The 20,007-nt window shown below is 38.1% G+C and overlaps 1 protein-coding gene and 1 long non-coding RNA gene across 2 annotated transcripts; one reads left to right on the top strand and one right to left on the bottom strand.

The window, feature by feature from the left end:
- The first annotated feature begins 3,486 nt into the window (after nucleotides 1–3,486).
- On the top strand, nucleotides 3,487–15,589 carry NDUFV2 (NADH:ubiquinone oxidoreductase core subunit V2). Its single transcript, XM_059858238.1, has 8 exons — nucleotides 3,487–3,650; nucleotides 4,700–4,762; nucleotides 10,392–10,454; nucleotides 10,539–10,655; nucleotides 12,237–12,405; nucleotides 13,611–13,720; nucleotides 14,443–14,519; nucleotides 15,434–15,589. Exons 1-8 carry the CDS (start codon nucleotides 3,609–3,611, stop codon nucleotides 15,525–15,527), a joined length of 735 nt encoding a protein of 244 aa, XP_059714221.1. The 5' UTR covers nucleotides 3,487–3,608; the 3' UTR covers nucleotides 15,528–15,589.
- On the bottom strand, nucleotides 8,418–13,611 carry LOC132333292 (uncharacterized). Its single transcript, XR_009488120.1, has 2 exons — nucleotides 12,448–13,611; nucleotides 8,418–10,448 (listed from the first exon to the last, which is right to left on the bottom strand). It is a non-coding gene; the product is annotated as an uncharacterized LOC132333292 (long non-coding RNA).
- Nucleotides 15,590–20,007: the final 4,418 nt, after the last annotated feature.

Below are 20,007 nucleotides of genomic sequence, written 5' to 3'. Positions count from 1 at the left end.
AGCCTTTATTTTTTCTCTTTTACATAGTTGACAGCAGAGCTCATTAAAAGTATTTTAATGGGATAAAAATCCTCTGATACCATTTGATAGATTTTAGGTTCTCTCCAGATGACTTGCTTTCAAAAGAATCTCTTTGAATGGCTTGCCAACATTCACAGTCCCCACAATGCAAATTACATACTATTTATATTACTTAATGTTAGAGCATGTATTTGTGGAGGCCCCATCCCTGGAGGTGTTCCAGGCCAGGTTGGATGGGGCTCTGAGCAACCTGGCCTAGTGAAAGGTGTTTCTGCTCATTGAATGGGGTGGGGGGGGTTAGAACTAGATGATCTTTAAGGTCTCTTCTAACTGTGCTATGATTCTATGATTCTAAAATAACAAAAAACTAACATTTTCATGTATGATTAGTTAATGTTACTTGTACTGCTATGGCTGAAAGTACTACTTTTCAATGTCAGAAAATATACAGTGAATGCCTGTACATGTGTACATGAATAGTGAGTTAAAGACTAATGAAAGCTGATTTGTTTATTTTTGTATTTCAAAATGGAGAGTAATGTAACAGCCATTAAATATCCCTACTATTATTTACATTTAAGTCAAAAGCCTGAAAGCAATTATTTGGCATGATGCATACTAACAAAGAAATCAAATGACAAAGAAATTAATTATTTGATTGCAAGTGAAAAAATGAGGTTTATGAGCAAGTAAACAGTGAAAACAAATCAACAAAAATATCAAATACTGGTAGCAGTACTTACATTACAAATGCTGATAGTGTCTGTCAGCATTGAGGAAATGATGAATAAGCAGCAGGAACACAACCACTGACCACAGCGAACCCAAATGTGAAGGGCAGCAATCTAATCAGAGCTAGTACCTCATCCTGCCTGATCCCCAGTGCAAATGAAAAGTATTCTCTTAAAAAGACTTTAATTACAATAACAGATCCCAAGTATATCTGTGCACATATGTACATACCCCTGTAGGTATACATACAATTATCTGAAAGAGTAATAAATATCCTAAAATGTCCTAATACATGCAATGTTTCATGTTCTGGGTTTTCCCTAGAGCCATCTGTTGAGATGTAGTGTGGCACTTGTGTCCCCATACACACAGGTTTCTTTACAGGAAACCTTTTTGTCCCAACAAGTGCCCTGATGGATCATTTTGTCAGTAAAAATTCAGGTCATAATCATGAAATCTTTTTAATACAATTCCGTTTGCGGTAGCATAGCTAATCTTGCCTTTTTGAAAATTTATACAAAACAAAAGAGGCACTCTCAACATAAGTAAGGAGATGAAAAAGGAAGTTAACGCTTTGGATGAAGGAAAACACCATAAGGAAAGCTGAATTTTTGTTCTGCTGTGTACTTATTAAAAGTAATCGTTACTCACAATCAACTTGCAAATCATCAGAGTTTTAGTAAAAAAATAAAATACGCAAGGATAGATTTTCAGTGTGAAATTCATGAAATTAATAATGTTGCCCCACTGAAAGCCAGGGTAGATGAGACGGTGGGGACTGCAGGGGACATTCCTTCTCAGAGAGAAGGACGATATGGTAAGAGATGTTGGAACATCAAGTGATGCTTTGCCAATCTGGAATGCTGAGTACTCACTGGAATAAAATACTTCCTCTTTGGCTCCTAGTCGAAAAACGTTAATTTATTTGACAGTGAAAAAGGTACATTTGCACTCCTCATCACAAAACCTGAACAATCAAGGCTCTGCACAAGGATGGGCCTGTGAACCATGCTCTGAGGAACCAGCTGCACCTAAAGAAGAGCCTGCTACTTACACCTAGCCCAGATAAATTGTGGATGCCCCATTCCCAGCAGTGTTCCAGCCCAGCTGGATGGGGCTCTGAGCAGCCTGGCCCGGTGGAAGATGTCCCTGCACATGGCAGGGGTTGGAACCAGATGATGTTTAAGTTGCCTTCCAACCCAAACCATTCTGAGACTCTGTGATCCTCAGTTCCAGCATTTGTACTGTATTAACTGGATTATGGTCTCATACGATGTGAAAAATGCGTATTTTATGATTGGCTTTATGCAAATATTAAAAGGAATATTATATGTGTTGTGTTTGAAAGTAATGCTGTATTAATTCTTTTAAGTAGTCTGTTAAATATAGTTTTAGGTTATATCTTAATGTTAAAATAGAAATTATGTATGTGGGATATTTTTTTAAGAAAGGAATGAGGTACTTGCACCAGATAGCAGTCACAAGACACCTAAATCTTTCAGCGAAAGAGAATTTATTTCTCCAGTATCAGGAGAAACGAACTTCTTCCCACCTCGCTCAGCCATTAAGACGCCGTCAGGATTAAGAGGAAGAAGCTGACACTGACAAGACAGAATTCTTTGTTTTAAATGGAATTTATGCATCATGTATGATGTGTATGAATACGCAATGGGCTATTGTTTTTAAGGGTTAATCCTCTGTTAACGGGTGTCTTTTTTCGGGCTTGTACTGCCCGGAAAAAGGTACCAGGACGTCCGTAACTCTTTGTTCTTATTGTCTCGTATTGTCCTAAACCCTAATTGTCCAAATTTTTGGACACTACCCACTGGTTTGGGCTGCTCGCACCTATGTTTTGTCTTCCTTTAGGAAAAACAATAAATATCTTTTTGGCCTCTGATAAGCATTCCTGTATGTGAAAACGCCATCACTTGTTTTTAAAATTTGAAAAGTTTAATAGTAATAAAATGGTTATAAAAATAGTAATACAACTAAAGTAATAAAAATTTGGACAATTAGGGTTTAGGACAATATGAGATAATAAGAACAAAGAGTTACGGACGACTGGGTACACACGTTAACAGAGGATTAACCCTTAAAAACAATAGCCCGTTGAATATTCATACACATCATACATGATGCATAAATTCCATTCAAACAAAGAATTCTGTCTTGTGTCAGCTTCTTCATCTTAATCCTGACGGCGTCTTCAGGGCCGAGCGAGGCGGGAAGAAGTTCGTTTCTCCTGATACTGGAGCAATAAATTCTTTTTCTCTGAAGGATTTAGGTGTCTTATGACTGCTACCTGGTGCGGGTCTTTTCTTTAGAAAAAAAGCATCCTACATATCATAGTTTCTGGTTTAACATTTTGTTATAACCTAAAACTATATTTAACAGACTACTTAAAAGAATTAATACAGCATTACTTTCATACACAACACATATAATATTAATTTTAATATTTGCGTAAAGCCAATCATAAAATACGCATTTTTCACCGGCAGGAAGGTGGGAAACACAGGGCAGAAAAAAACCCTCACTAGTTTCCTGCGACTTTCCACTGTTACCAGCTCTTGTTTCCGAAGGAATCTGTTTGTGCCACCAGAGGCTGAAACTCCCGCGGACACGCCAAGGCACCCCTGAGGCCGGGCTCCCCTCGGGCCGGGATCCCCTCGGGCCGGGACAGCCGGGACAGCCTCCGCTCCCAGAGCGGGCACGCGCGCTGCGGGCGCGCCCCGGCGCATGCGTGCTGCGTGTCTCCTTGGCGCGGCGCGGCGGAGGGCGAGCCCGGGCCTCAAGGAGAGGGATCGGGACAAGGAGGAGCAGCAGGAGCGGGGATCGGCGCTACCGCTGCCGCCATGCTCCTGTGCGCTGTTCTGCGCGCCGCGGCCGCACGCTCGGTAAGGGCTCCCTGCCTCCGCCGGCCGGGACTGGGAGAGGCCGCGGGACAGCGGGGAGGCCGCGGCGGGGCGTGGGGGAGTGGGCCCGGGGGTAGGGCGGTGCCTGGAATCCGGGTCTGTGGAGACCGCGGACCCGCAGTGCCGGCTCTTCTGCAAAGATGGCCTGGTCAGCTCAGTCTTTGTAGCAGCGGATCACGCAGGTGCACCCACAGTGAAGTGTCACGGGATGGTTGCAGCCTTTCCCTGTCATATGACCTGTCCCATCCCTGGGAGCGTTCAGGGCCAGGTTGGATGGGACTCTGAGCAGCCTGGTCCAGTGGAAGGTGTCCCCGCCCATAGAACGACATGATCTTTAGGTCCCTTCCACCGTGAAGCATTCTGTGATTCTGCTTTAGAAAGCTCAGAATTGCTCAAGAATTAAGTATTAAAATACACGTAATTTAATATAAAATTGATTTTAATAGAATAAATACTTGCGGTAAAATGGTCAAGTCTTACTAATACCGACCAGAATCTAAAAATCTTGATCTGTTCTGGCATGTCAGAGAGCACAGAGAATGGTTGAACAGAACTTGCATATGGATCTGTGTTCTGTTAATTCTTCAGGTTTCTGTTTACATTTGCCCTCCTGTGCCTGTTCTCAGCGTTTGGTTCGATAAAAGCTGAAGAAGCCTGCAAATGCTTACTGGAGAAGAACTTCAGTAGCAGTAGTGGTTTCTGCAAACTTTATAGCAGATAGCATGTAAAGTCAGAAATTGGAAAATTCTTCATGAAATGTTGGATAAGAATTTGTGTTCAAGGCACTTAAATTAAGCAGTAGCAGAGTTGAATCCTTTAATTTCTGCATTGTTTCAAGTGGTCAAGGCCAGAGTCGAGAGATTTGCTCTCCTCGTGGTACAGAAGAGCCCTTAACAGTTTCTACTAGACTTATTGTAAATTATTAGTGATGGCAGTAGAATTTATGGCTTACAGTTGGAATGGAAATCAGACTGGTTCTGAAAGCAGCCGCTAGCAGTATGTGCATTATTAACCCTGTGCTTTGCTTGTAGGCAAGACAGATCCGATACCTGCATGGAACAGCAGAGCGCAATGCCACTGGAGCCTTATTTGTGGTAAATAATCCGTTTTACTGTAAGGGGGATGGGTCAGAAGGGTTTGGCATGTGCTTCTTCAAATCTGCCTAAAAGCTTCTGATGAGCAGAACTTTGCTATAGAAACCTACTGGCATTTACAAAGAGGGTGTTTTTTTAATAGAACCTTCTATTAGAGTTGTAATGGAGTTTTATTTTAGGTTTTATGTTAATTTCTGGCTCTTGTGTTTCTTACCTTAAATAGTGAAAATGCTCCATAATTTGTATGTGATTGCAGATGAGACTTTGCGTAAACTTTATTTCATTATAAACCAGTTCTTGTTTCCCTTATTTATTTTAGTTGAGTTTGTAATTGAATCTCATTAAACTTTTTGCAGGTGCAGTTTCTTGCTTTCTGAAATTTGCTGCAGAATTACCCGTGGGCTCAGGTCCTAGCTGTGTTTGCAGGAGTTGAAGAGTACAGTTCTTGTTCATGTTCTGTATGATACAGCAGGTCGTACAATGAGTTGTAATTGAGGCCATTAAGCACTGTCATAAAAGGCATAAACAGTAGTAGTAATTGAAAAAAGTAAAAAGCTCTTGAATTTAAGTGTGTAAAGCAGCTGTGTTGTCTGTCTACCTCTGAAGAGAACCTGAAGCATCTCAAGAGAGTGTGTATTTTGTGCCATTCTGCTCCATTCAGAGCTTTAGCTGGTCTGCAGTTTAACAGCTGAATAATTTGGCATTTTCCCAAAACTTGGTAAAAATCAGCCCTTTACTAGAGAGTTGACCACTGTTGAAAAGAGGTGCTCAGGATTTTTGGACACGTTGTTGTTACTTCCTCTCTGCAGCTGTCTCTACAGCTTTAATCATAAAATGAAGTTAATAGGATCTCAGTATATGCTTTGTGTAATTTTCTAGAAATCTGAGCAGGAATTGGTGATTTACAAGGTGAGAGCTGGTGTTCAAGGAATAGAGGAAATGCTGTAGTCTGGCAGTTAGCAAACTTGAAATGTAGTTGGAGGTTGGTGAAGACAGGCAAAAGATGTCTTTGGCACCCTAATGGCGGTTATGTCTGACATATAACATGGCTAGATAGCTTTGTAAATTCAAGATTTATGTAATTGTTTAAATTATTTTCTGCAGGGAGGAGCCTGATAACAGTGAAAGGCAAGTAGAAAAGCTGAGTGCTTTGCAGATGTTTATTTAATAGCATCATTGATGACTTAATCCACAGCAGATTTTTTGCTAATGGAGCATAAGAACTTGGTTTTTCCTTGTTTTTTTCTCAGTTGTTGTTTTTTAATGAGGTAACATTTGTTCTTCTCTGAAGTAAAAGGTAATGGGAAGAAGAGAGTTGGATGTCACTATATGTGTGTTTAATTGTTTGCCCTAACTAAATTCCAGATGCTACTTAAAATGGCAGATTTCAAGGGAAGCTTGTCCTGCCGGTTTGAGACAAAGACATTCTTTTCATCAACACCAGGTGCTCATATACAATCATAAAATTGGACTCTCCCTAGATTTCTGTAGAGGAAAAAAAAATTAAGTTTTTGTTTGTTTGTTTGTTTTAATTACAAGCAGAAGTATCAAAGGTTTGTTTAAAAATTGCTTGTGCAGGACTATTGGGAGTAACTCAAACCTGTTGTGGTGGTCCTCTTAGTATGCCAGTTTACACACGAATGTCATGGATTTGTTTTACAAAGCTTATTGCTGCTGCTTCTGGCATTTTTCATGTATAAAATCTGTATGTGAGGAAGGTAAATGCATTCAGAGTATTTGTATTGTAACAGCAGAGGACAGGCTAACAGGGGACCTGGTTATCATAAAATCTAGTATTAAAGGCATTTCTGATTGGCATGCCTGTGCTTCCCTTTGCAAACATGTTACATGTTAACAGAAACACACAGAAATAAATTAGAGAAGTTCTGCTGAAATGCCTTGGTATTCTGAAACACCCAGAAAGAGCCTTTCTCTCAGTCATTAAACGAAGTGCTATCACAGACAGCTACATCACACTTCCAGTGAGAGGATATCAAGTACAAAATTAGGTAATTGTTTGCCCATAGGAATGTAAGAGCGATGCTCCAAATCTCTATATTCTGATGGCTAGGGAAGGCCTGACTCCAGAGACATTATTATGATTACCTTTCTTCATTGAAACATGCATTTCTCTATACTTGACTTTTACCTGATTTTAGCCTTCTTATCAGCAAAAATTTAGCTCTTCTACTTTATTGTTTTCAATACACAGACTGAGTTTCTCTAACACATCAACAGCCATGATGTGGGCTTTGTCATAGGGCTGCACAGGGGGTTCAGCACAAAAGGCTGAAGAATTGCTGTATTCAAGTTTTAGTTACTTGTGGAGTTGGTCAGTGAGATACTTGTGTTTGAGACTGCTTCTACCATTCTTAAAGTAAGAGGAGTTTATATTTTGAGTTCTGGTGGAGTAGTAAATGTAGGGTACTTTCCCTTTAGAGGAGGAGTAATACATGTTTTTTCAGTGCTGATTTTATATGGATTCTGAACAGGTTGTTGCCCTAAGCATTGCCCGTGCAGACCACCCAGTTCTCTCATTTTGGTTTACGGTGCTTTGGACTGGTGTTTACCACAGGGCATAGGTCAAGTTTCAGGCCAATGTTTTTGCAGTATACATGGAAACTAAATTATTCTAACTATTCTGTTGTAATTCTTCAGTGCTCTTTAATAAATTTTCTGTGTCAGGAAAGACAGATGATTGGATCACTGGGAAAAAGGAAAGCATAATATAATATAATTCTTTATAAAAGAAAGCATAAAATAATAATGGCCCAGGTCGGTGTAGCAAAAGAATATGAGGTGACCATTCAATAGCCTTAGTGGCTTCCATGGGAGTGCACTGGCATCTGTGGCTTGGGTAGCCTTTGCAGTGAGGGTGTTTCTAATTAAACAGGCTTTTTTCTGCAATAGAAATGTGATACAGTCAATGTATGAATGGAATGAAAACTTCATGTAAGACTTTGGGAAATTGGGAAGAGACTTGGAAAAAGACTTGCATGCAGGGAGAGTGCAAAGAGAACAGAGCCAGGCTCATTTCAGTGGTGCCAGGTGACAAGACCAGAGGCAATGGCCTCAGAGAACATCAGGAAACACTTTTTCACTATGAGGATGACAGAGCACTGGCACAGGTTGCCCAGAAAGGTTGTGGAGTCTCAATTATTGGATGGATTCAGAAGCAGAAGAAGCTACTTAGACACAGTCCTGGGCAAGCAGCTCTGGGTGTCCCTGCTTCAGCAGGGGAGTTTGACCCAGATGACTTCCAGAAGTTCCTTTTAACTTCAACCACTCTGTAATTTAAAATAGCACTCTTTCCAATACTGAGTTCTTATTTCTGATCTTGCTCTCTAGAATCTGTATCATAAAAAAAATGTGGAAATGCACCCATGTCATTTAGGACCATGTCAGTGTATGCAAGTCTCAGATAAATGGCTCATTGTCTGACAAATGTAAGACTAGGGAACATATAAATTCCTGACTGCTTAGGAGTCCTAGAACTGTGTAAGCTCTTGACGAAAACAATCAAACTTTCCATGGCCTAGAATTAGATGAAGCCCTGTCAGGAAAAGGTAAAATATAAAAGGTGGCATGGCTTATTTATTGCTTACCTCTGCTATAGCCTTTACAATATATCATGAAACTTTGCTACAGCTACGCCTGCATTTTCCAATATAAAGGCTTTATTATTCCTCTTCACATGTAGGGCATTTAAAGATATCAGTTTAGAGATGATAAAAAGAACAGCTGCTCCAGACAAAGAGGGAATTTTGAATAAATCAAATACATTTATTTGCAAAAGCAATTGAGATGAAGTACAATCTCTAACTATCAAATAGCTATGGAAATCAAAATAACAGCAAAATAGGCATGCAGATTTGAGAAGGAAAAGCTAAGTTATGGAAATAGTTATCATGAATTATGGAATTGATCTGTGCAGCTAAGACATGGAAAGATCTGTAAGGGGAAAAAATATTAAAAGTTGTCCAGTATTTCCAATCAGTCTTCTCTCCATCAGCCTCTTTTTGAGAGCTATTTTAACTCTTTTTCTACCAATAAAATTGGTAGAAGACACTCACCAAGACTAAATATGAGTCATCAAATCCTGTTTGATGGAATCATGTTCCTAAAAGCTCTTTTATGTTGTAAAACACACAATAAGCAAGAAATTAACACTAAATAAAATACTAGTGTGTTCAAAGGGCATCATTCATCTTTGTGTAATTCCTGTTCTTATAGGAAAGTCATCCTTGGTGAAGTATTTATCAAAGGTAGTTTTATATTGGACTTGAAACTGTGGTGAGAGCACAATGCTTTCAAACTAAGCAAAGGTAATCCCTGGACAGACCAACAGATGTAATTGAAGTATTTGCACTTGCAATATTTCCATATTAAAATTTCTAAATCTGAGAATAGCTGTGGACCACACATGTTCTAAGTTCTTCACTGATGATACAAACTTCAGTTCAGTATGCAAGGGTCTTGGCAGTGCTAAGGTTTTCATTAAATCCTTTGCTGCTTAGTAAGAAGAGTATAGTGTGGCAACTGCAAAATCACCCTCAGTTACTGGAGGAAATGATGGAAGTGGAAGTCAGTGGAGGGGGCTATTTGTTCTAAATACACTTCTAAAGCTTTTATTATTGGCTAGTCGTGAATTACTTTTAACATCAAGCCTCAAGTATAGCTTGTATTTTCCCACAAACTTTCCCTTTGATTTGCAATTTTCTCAATTTGAAAATCATATGAAGTTTGGAATTAAACTTAACTATAGGTATTTAAAAGAAACCAAAATGAGCTGCTTAGAGACAGCAAAAAAATCCTGTGCAGGAATGTTTTCTGGTGGAAAAGGATTTTCATCAGAACTAAGATTTTACTACAGGAAAATGTTACTTTTTTCAATACCTCCAAATCTGTATTTTCTGAATATAGAAGAAATAATTAAAATTTGATGTTTCCCTAGAAGGCCACCTTAAAAATAACTTATTAGAATACCTTATTTTGGAAATACTAATTCAGAATTCTGCTTCTTACATTTTGATTCAGAATTGTATATAAAATGAAAATGTTGAAATTCATTACAAATCAAAATAATATATAAAAATGGATTAATAATGTGTTTGAATGTGCATATGTTTTAATTCTACAACAAACTTCTTGATGAATTGTGGAGCTTTTTTAAAATTAATGTTTCATGGTAAAGGAAAAAATGAACTGTTGTTTTAGTCTCTTGTTTTTTAGGGTATTAACCAGAGCATTCTTACTCTGCCTATTTTAAATTTAAACATAATTATCAAACTGTATTAACAGTGTTAAAAATATGTATTGTGATAACAGCACCATACATTTTCTCAATATATAAGCTCATGTATTTCTCAGTAAATAATTTCTTTATCAGGAAGTAATGGGAATAGGTAATGATTTTCAAGAGTGATGAAATAATTATCAATATTTTTGATAACTTTTCCAAATATATTGAATCACTTTAGTACTGTGCCATTTTTATGTGGGAGTACATAGTTTTTATTCAAGCAGCCCAACTGTAACTGTGTAACGAGAAGGTATTTTACAACAGTAAATATGTCCTGAGTAATCTTCTAACAAACCATTTTTACACGTTTTTCTTCTTTTCTTGAAGCATAGAGATAGTCCTGAAAACAATCCAGAGACTCCATTTGAGTTCACACCTGAAAACCTAAAGGTATGTAGACAAAAAAAAAGTTCAATACACAGACTTTGTCTTTAGAGCAGTACTGATTTGTTTTCCTTCTTTCCCTTTAACAAGCGAATAGAAGCGATCATAAACAACTACCCAGAGGGACACAAGTCTGCAGCTGTCATGGCAGTACTGGATTTGGCCCAAAGACAGCATGGATGGCTGCCCATATCAGCTATGAACAAGGTATTTAGGAATTGATTATCTTTCAAGCATAATTTTATTGTTTTCTTTCAATATCTTACTAGAATATAAACATTAATTAATGAAAGCTTCCTAAAATGGGAATTTACATTTGTATTGTGAGAATTCCCTATGAGACTGCATTTTTAAAAATAAAAGGGAAAATTAATGCAGAAAAACTCAGGGCTCTGTTTATATATTATTAGCCCATTGCTAGAAATTACAGGCAGAACAAATAAGAAATTAGATAAAACCTATTCAGATAGGCTCTTCTCCCAGAGTGATTGTAGAATTAGGAACAGAGACTTGATTTTGTTCACTGCTGAATGTGGGGGAAGAAAAAAAAGGTAATGTCAGTGGAGTTTTCTTCCTCCCAGATTAATGGCATTTCACACATTGACTGCATTATACTTAATCTCTAGATCTCTAAGGACTCTGCAGAGCAGTGTTAGTGTAGTAGATGTCAGGAGTGTTGAGTAACACCTCACAGCAAGTGCCCGGAAGACTTGTCAGGTTAATTATTAAAATTGTTTCAAAATAACCAGGCAAACAACTACACTGCTCCAAAGTGAGAGGCTGCATGACAATACCCAAATACCAAGAAATAAAAAAATCTGATTTATATTCATATGAATAAATCTGTTGCACTTTGTGTTACCATCTGGCATACCATCAATTTTAAAGTGTAAAGTTTTAAATTCAGTTTAAGGTGAGGATTGTGAGCATTAGAGGAATGACTGAAGGAGGTAAATGAGCATTTAAAGAAAGGCAACTTACGTGTGCTACAGTTTCTGCAGCATAACATAAAGCCTCAAAGCTCCATTAATGCTGGCAGTGTATATTAGTTTATTTCAGTTTCAGGTTGGTATTATCTTTAAAACAATCTCAAGGCTTTTAAGTGAGCAGATATTTTCCATGATTTGTTATTTGCCTGCTAGAGAAACTGGAACGTAAAACAGTTACACTATTGAAACCAGAGCCAGTTCTCAACTTGAGCAGTTTGCCAGGGTTCCATGTTAATGAGATCAGGGATACTTGCACTAGAACTGGCTCCATGGAGATCATGCTCCACTCCCTACTTATTTGCTGTGACAGGAATCTGCAGATGTAGCCCTGGTGTGTCACAGAACCTGAGGGAGACCTGCTTTTTATGAATTAGATAAGCACACTACCACCTTAAAGGTATTCCTTACCAAAAGGCTTCCATGGATTAGTGTGAGCAGGCTCATACAGGTTTGTCCATTGACACAGCGCAAGTGCAGTGTGAGCTGGAGCTTACAAGGAAAGCCCAAACCCAGCTGACTCCTCGCATCCCCTGCGTCTGACAAGAGATCCTGGAGGGGAGCTGACTCGAGCTCCTCGCTGTGCTGATCCACAGCTTACTGGAGTTTGTGCTCAATCAGGGCGATGCCAGTCAGAGAACTCAGGTGTCCGGTCTTGGCACTTGGAATACATTTGTGCTTTGATACCCTCCTACTTACGTGTTCCTGCAAACAGGACAGGTGACTTCACTGAAATGGTTTGCTAAATGCCTTTACTGCTGCCCTCTGAGAATTCAATGTAGCATGTTTTTGCCTGTCACAGGTTGCTGAAGTTTTAGAAATGCCTCCCATGAGAGTCTATGAAGTAGCAACCTTTTACACCATGTACAATCGCAAACCTGTTGGGAAATACCACATTCAGGTCTGCACCACCACGCCATGCATGCTGCGAGACTCTGACAGCATTTTAGAAGCCATTAAGAAGAAACTTGGTATGACACAAGTTTGTAATAGACTTTTTGTATTTTTTTTACCTTTGTTTAATGATACTGAAGTAAAATTCTTCATATAGTGGAAAACTGGCCTTGTTCAGCTTCATAAGGTTCACACAGGCCCACCTCTTTATCCTGTCGAGGTCCCTCTGGATGATAACATGATGTTAACATAATTTTTGAATTCTCCATGGGAAAACTCAATTGAGAATGGTGCATCGTGGGTTGTAAGGAGTACTCGGGGGTTTTGTGTGTGGGTTGGGGTTTCTTCCTCCTTTTTGGGTGGTTATGGGGAGAAGAGAGGGCAAGATCAGCAGCTGACAATTCTTCCCCTTCTATGAAAAGCTGTGTTAACTTTTTCTAAGAACTAGTGATAAGAGCTGTGGAACAGCTGCCAATTATCTGTCATTTCACATACTCTGTTGTCTGAAAAAAGCATATTTAGATGAGATGTCTTGTTACTGCATAGAGCTTAATTTCATTGAAACTCTCAGCTTGAGAAATCAAGGCAGTAAGAATGATTCTGTAGTTTCTACTGAGACAGGCCTTATTTACAACTTTGATTATTTCCAACCCCTTCCTACTAGTAAATGGAGGAAAACTGCTTTTCAGCATTCTTCCTTCCATACACTGTTTTGTAGAGATCAGATTCTGAGATGTTACTTCAACTAACTCGCCTCTGGGGAAGGTCTGTATCTCTAGCAGTAGAACAGTAACATGTCATGGATGCTAAGTATGTCTACAGTTCGGTAAATCATCTTTTGTGTACAAACTTGGAAGTTGTTTATGAATCTGTAGCTAACAATGCTTGGATGTTGGTTAATTTGGGAATATTCAACACTATATGTTAATGCATTTCCTATCAGCACATAAAAGCGATGTGTCCCTATTTTTCCATTTTATTGATTACTAAAAATGTTCTTGAGTAGGTCTGTTGTGTTTCTTAGAATTGTCATTTCATGGTTATTTTTCAGTGATTCATACCTGTAAACAAGGTCTCAAAAATGTATCTGAAAATTGATTTAATGGTTTATTAGAAACTTCTGTTTAATGGAAACATTTTGGACTCATTTAAGGGGGGTTTAACTTTGCAAATGCTTTTAAGGCCCAACTACAAGTAATGCAATGTCCATGGAGTACTTAAATTCATGCTTTATTACTCTTGTTCATAACCATTGCTGAGCCTAATTAATTTATTGGTTTAGGTATTAAAGTTGGAGAAACAACACCTGATAAGCTCTTCACGCTGATAGAAGTGGAATGTTTAGGTGCTTGCGTAAATGCACCAATGGTACAAATAAATGACAATTACTATGTAAGTACTGCATTCCCTTTTAAAAGATTAAGCTTCTTTGCTGGCTTACCTGTATTTTCCAGTTGTTCCAGATTGTGAAGTTGTGGTCAGTTTTCCAATTCTTCTTGACAGGAATAACTCATTTCCTGCAGCCTCTTTTAGTTTCTTGGCCTCTTGCTAGAACACTTCATTTGTATCAGTGTATTTTTCATTTCAGTTACTGTCTTGATTATACAAGAGGAGTGATGCATTTTTGTGATTGTTGTCTGCTTGTAAATCTGCAATTTTTAAATAGGTATTTGATAAGCTTTTGAAAGCATTTTAAAGCAGTCTGTTGCAAAGTATGCACTAATTTAAGAAGTGTTGTCTTGAACTGCACCCAAAATCTTTTTGTTGCAGCTGACACCATTCTGCATGACACACATTATGTGTCATGGCATGTGTGTAGTGGGTAGGCAGAGATCCAGCTCCCTAATATCAGGAAGCTGAAAACACAAACCCTTGGCCTGCATCAACATTGTTTGTTTTAACATCATTTCTGCAACTACACATGAAATAAAGTCTCAACATTAAAATGACAGTAGACTTTTCAATTTTCCTCATTCTTTAAGCCACGTGTGTTAATGGATAGGATCAAAATTACCTGTGCTAGGGTCACACTGATCTGATATATCTCAAGTGCTGCATTTAGCATAACTGATGACTCTCAGTTTTGTCAGTGATCTAATTTTTTTTCTTTACAGGAAGATTTGACACCCAAAGATATTGAAGACATAATTGATGAGCTGAAGGCTGGCAAAGTTCCCAAACCAGGCCCAAGGTAAGCTATATTTGTAACAAGCTATAATATATTAACTGCCTGTATTTATAAATTAGATATATTATATTGGTCACCTACACGAAGCGTGATTCTTCTGAGAAACTAAATTACTTATCCAGTGATTTGAGTTCACAGCCTACAGCTAAAAAGCATTAATTAATTTACTGAACAGAAGTGTAAGCATTCAAAGCCAAAACAAACTGAAAAGAACTGACAATTTGCATGTTCTTGGTGACTGACCAGAGGAGCATGGAATGTGAAAACATGAATTCTGATTTGTCTTAGTACTTAATAGGTGAATGATGTCACCTGTTGGAATTTTTATCTAGATAATTTAAACCAACAAATTCCTGTTGGCTGGCTGGTTTGGTTGTGTTGTTTTTTTCTGATTTCTGACAAAAACCAAGGATTTTAAGTTAGTGAGAAGAGTGTTACTGCTGAACTTTTATCTGTTATTTCCCACTGTTCTTTCTTAGCCCACCTATATTTGTGTCAATGGGGAAATTAATTTGACTTAGGTGTTACTTATTCCTATTGTTTCTATAAAGAAGTTTTGGGTACAAAAACAATAATCTTAAAACAGTTACAGTTTCAAAAAAACACAGGGAAGCACCTATAACAAAACTGTGATTGATAAAATTTGATGCTGCCTGGCCAACCTATAAATGAATATCAACGACAACATGTAGTCCTAGCTTGCATTTCAGTTATGAATTTTTTTGTCACTACTTGGATTTGTTACCCTTTCACTTTAACAGCTACATCTCACTTTCTGAAGGCTGAATGGGAAGAACAAAACAAAAAATAGTGGCATCAGCCTTAAGTCAGATTTTTGACTGTCTTCTATCCAACGATTAAACAGAATCTGAGTTCTTATCAATACCAGCAATGAATAAACTGCTTTCATTTTTCAGGAGTGGACGTTTTTCTTGTGAGCCAGCTGGTGGCCTTACTTCCCTGACTCAGCCACCCAAAGGACCAGGTTTTGGAGTTCGAGATGATCTCTAAGGATTTTTGTAATATATAATGAACTGTCTGAAAAGAATAAAGTATCTTCAATCTCAGTAAAATTATGAACATTCTAATGTTTTGCTTTAAAAAAAATAACAGCAATTAGACTTTCTAACTTACTGTGGTTTTAACTACAGCACAGTTTATTCACAATTCCAGATTTTAAGAAAAGTGGTTCTGTAGACTGTGTAAAGTGACTCCCTGAGCACATCCACTTACGGTCAACGAGAGATGAAAAGTTGCATCTTTTGATCTGTCACTGAAAATTTCAGCTTTTTCTAAAGCTCTTTGAAGAAGCAACAAAACTAAATTACAAATCTGGCAAATGCACAAGGAACCAAACTGAAAGGAGATCATCTGACAAAACTTCATCATGTTACTTTTATTAGCAATTTATAATCAAACACACACAAACAAGAAAGGTTATCTGAGCCGTGTTGTATAAAAAAATCTCATAGGTTCAGTTAGAAGTGGTTCTTCTTAATTCTTTTCTTAATATCATTCTGTAATCAGAAAAAATGTAAAGCCCCAAAGAGCAGCAGTATACATTCTACTAAAAGTATTAATAACAACAGAAACCCACTAACTTCCTTTGCAAGTTTATTTAGTACAGACAAGGTATGGAGTTGGGGGAAGACAGAATATAAGAGAAAGTTCTACATGTGCTTCAGGGTAATAATATCTGACACTGGATCTTTGATTCACAGATCCTTCTTTGACCCTATTACTGTGCACCAGCTACTTGCAAGAAGTAACCTGTGTGAAATTGAGGCATTTCTTTCAATATAAAAAAGCTGAAGATAATTTTTTAAAAAATTGACTGCATACTGACACTTCATACCTATGCTTATAAAACTGGGCATATGCTTTAGCTATACAGACATACATTTCCATGTAAATAAAGAAATGTGGACACAGCAGTCACCTGCAACCATATTGTGTCTGTCTCTTCTCAAATCTGCCACAGAACTTGTATTTGTATTACAATTGATGAGATAGATGAAGCTGAACTGTATCATTTATAATTTTATTCTACATTATATTTAGTTTGTTTGGATAGTCTGATTAATAGTACTTCACCAAACTATTCTTCCTCTTCAGAATTAAATTGTGTTTTTACAGATTACCTGCATAATGGCTATGTCATGTAGTCTATTCATGCACCACCTTTATTTCAGCACATTCTGTGAAGTTCCTTCACATGCCATTAAAAGAGCAGTATTACTGTTGGTAATTCTGGGAACATAATATATCTGTAAGTCCCTTGTATGAGAAACTTGCTATCTCTTCCATATTACTATATGTATAAAATGAAATAATTGAATTGCATACAAATGGAAAAGAAAATTCAATAAATACATACAACTCATGAGTGAAGCAGTTTCCAAACAAGCATGAAAAAAAAATCTTGTGTAGAAGCAGTACAGAACATAGTGCACAGGAGAAAACAGTACATGGATTGAAATCTTATCTGTCATTTAAAGCCTCTGAATGCTCTTCTGAAAGGTCACTCCATGTTTGTAATAGCCTCAGGCCTTGTAGCAGGCCAGGCATCTGGCACTATGTGGCACTTCTCTAGAGACATGAGATGAGGCAGACGGCATCTCACATCTTGATGCAAAGACAGACTCATTTTATCAGTATCCCAGTCTGACTTCACTGTTTGTTCCATTTTAACAGCAAAACTGTATTCTAGTTCATACAGCCTTACCTTATTCTAAATTTGAAGTACATATTAAATACAAGTGAGGATGTTGCATGTGTTGTTTAACTGCACTGTGCTACAGTTATTCCTGGTTTTGCATGTAACAGTGAAATCCCATGGGATTGCATAATTGTGTTGAAGGGAAACATAGTTTTCAACATGCCAAGGTTGAAACATCCAGCTATACAAAATAAAGCTCTAGAATGCCAGACTCCACCCATTTTTAAAGGCACACCGAATTAGTAGCCTTATCCCACTTTTCTCCCCAATGTATTGCATCTGCACATGACAATTTTGATGTCTGTCTCAGGAGCAGAACATGGACCTCCACAGTTCCCATATTGTGGAGATTGTTAGTGATGTTCCACAAACAAGCTGTCAGTCATTTTGATGCAACATGTGAGAAACTGCCAATCACTTGACTAGAATAGGATAATTTACATTATCCCTACTGCATGGTACAAATGTAATACATCACTCTTTAAATTGAGTACTGGAGGGACTGCTACAGGACTGTGAAATGATTGTAGACAAGAAAATAACTACTACTCTTCTCTCTCATCTTACCCTCTTCATTCATCAATCATCAATATGAGGCTTTATGGTCCTGGTTACCCCTCAAAAAAGTTTGGGCAATCATTGCATTAAATGGTTAAAAAAATAATCACATCTTGCATTATTTCAGGTTTTGTTGAAATTTGAACATTTCAAACATCTCAAGAAGAAACACATATTCTGCATTATTTGTTACATGTAGCTGTTTACTATATACAATAAATTATTTTCACACTGGTAACTTACGCAGGATTGTGATGAGAATTAGCAAGGTGATCATTATGAAAGAGTTCCAGAATAGTGCAAGAATTGATGCATCCCAGTTCTCTGTTCTGGTTTTGAATAGCTGTAGATAATACCTTTTGCTTGCTTTTACTAGTATTAAAAATGTATATTTTACTATATACATGTTCAGTAGGGCATTTTTGGTAACAAATATTAACAGGACAGAATTTTCATTATCCTCAATAGCAGAGTGTCACTAATATTAATCCTAGGCAGTAGCACTAACCTGTCAAATAATTACACACTTCGAATTCTGCAGTTTCAATCAAGCAGTTAATATCCTGGATTATAAGAGTACTGGATGGTGAGTTAAGCAAAAAATGAGTCAACTACTGCACCAGTCCACATGTTCCTGAAACTTACTCCAGCACCAACAGATTCTGTGTTTTCAGTGGTCTTGTTTGCCTCTCCTGAATGAGGCAGAAATTAAAGAACTCACATATTAAGTCTCTAAAAGTGGAAGATAACAAAGTAAAAGAAACTGGGGAAGAAAAAAATAAAAAAGACTACCTTGAGAAGATTTTAAAATAAGTAGTCTTGAGAAAGGAAATGTGATTTAAGACACAGAAGTACAAGACACCAAAAGAATACACTGGACTGTGAGAGTAGGAGGTGATTCTTCTTTCCTTTGGTGAAGACAGAAGGAAGTGTGGAGTAATAGGAAATTCAAGATACCCAATGAAGTGTGTGATGTTGGATAACAGAAAATATTTCCATGACCACCACACACTGCTAGAAAAATGTCATCTGGAACAGTGTTCTGTCATTCAATAGGGAGAAGCAGTGAAATCCCATTCCACCTGTGCAGGATGTTTGCTGGCCCCACAGGCTGACCTGCCAGTTACCTGCTAGAGGCTGGTGCACATGCTTTCACCTGTGTGGCATCCTGCAAGCTCTTATGTCAGATGTTGGTACTGCAGTTTGAAATTCTCAGTCCTTCAGTTACTAAACTGAATTCAGCAACAACACAGTTCAACCAGATGCTGGACCTGTTTGTCCTAAGACCAGTAGTTCACAGGGCTAGTGACACAGGATGGGAGGGCAGATCAAGGGCAGTCCTATGCACACCAAGAGAAGGCAGCTACAAAAGCATCTTGCAGCTGTGCTAGATATAACAGGAAGGGGTTGCTGGAAACAAGGGCAAGAAATTAATGTAGGCGTAGCAACTAGCAGTCAACTGACTGATACTTTTCATTAGTCCAAACAGTAGTTCTTACAAAAGGCTTAAGAAACAGTATTTTTTCCAGTTACTGACAGATATTATTATCAGACCTTAACATCATCTGCTGCAGATATTGCTCATGAGACTCCTTCCCCAATACCTCAGCTGCTGCTTATCAACACCTAACACACACCAAATTTCTGGAATTCCACACTACTCATGCACAAGGATCAAAATGCAGTATCACAATGCAGGCCACACCTGTAGCCTCTCATGTTTTACAGTGTGGATCCATGCATAATACCATGAAAAGAAAAATTACTCTGCCTTTGCAAACTGCTCTTACTCCACTTATGCTGACATTCCATAGGCTGTCTGCTACTCAATGAGTTTTCCATTTCTAGAGATAGTTTCTGCCATCAACCAAACACAAAAGAATATGAAGGCAATTCCCTTTGTGACACGGTCACTCAGCTGACAGAGCTGTTCTGGGCCACCAGACAGTACCCACAGTACACTAACAGAATCAAATTAAAGTGAAGAAAGTTGCTTTACAACACAAATGATCTGTACCAGCATTTGTACGGGAAGATTGTGAAAGCAAATGGGAGAAGTCTGTCTGAACAGTAAACCGTGGAGCATGGGAATATGAGACATTTTTGATGCTATCCTCTATCCATGCTGGTACATCATGGGGGGGGATCAGAATATGCAGCAAGTCCACATAATAGGTGTCCTCAATCAAAGTTATCTTTTGACACTGAAAAAAC

Source organism: Haemorhous mexicanus, chromosome 1 (genome assembly GCF_027477595.1).
Source record: "Haemorhous mexicanus isolate bHaeMex1 chromosome 1, bHaeMex1.pri, whole genome shotgun sequence".
Lineage (NCBI taxonomy): Eukaryota > Metazoa > Chordata > Aves > Passeriformes > Fringillidae > Haemorhous > Haemorhous mexicanus.
The sequence above is the reverse complement of the archived record's forward strand: the minus strand, read 5'-3'. Positions and strand labels throughout refer to the sequence as shown.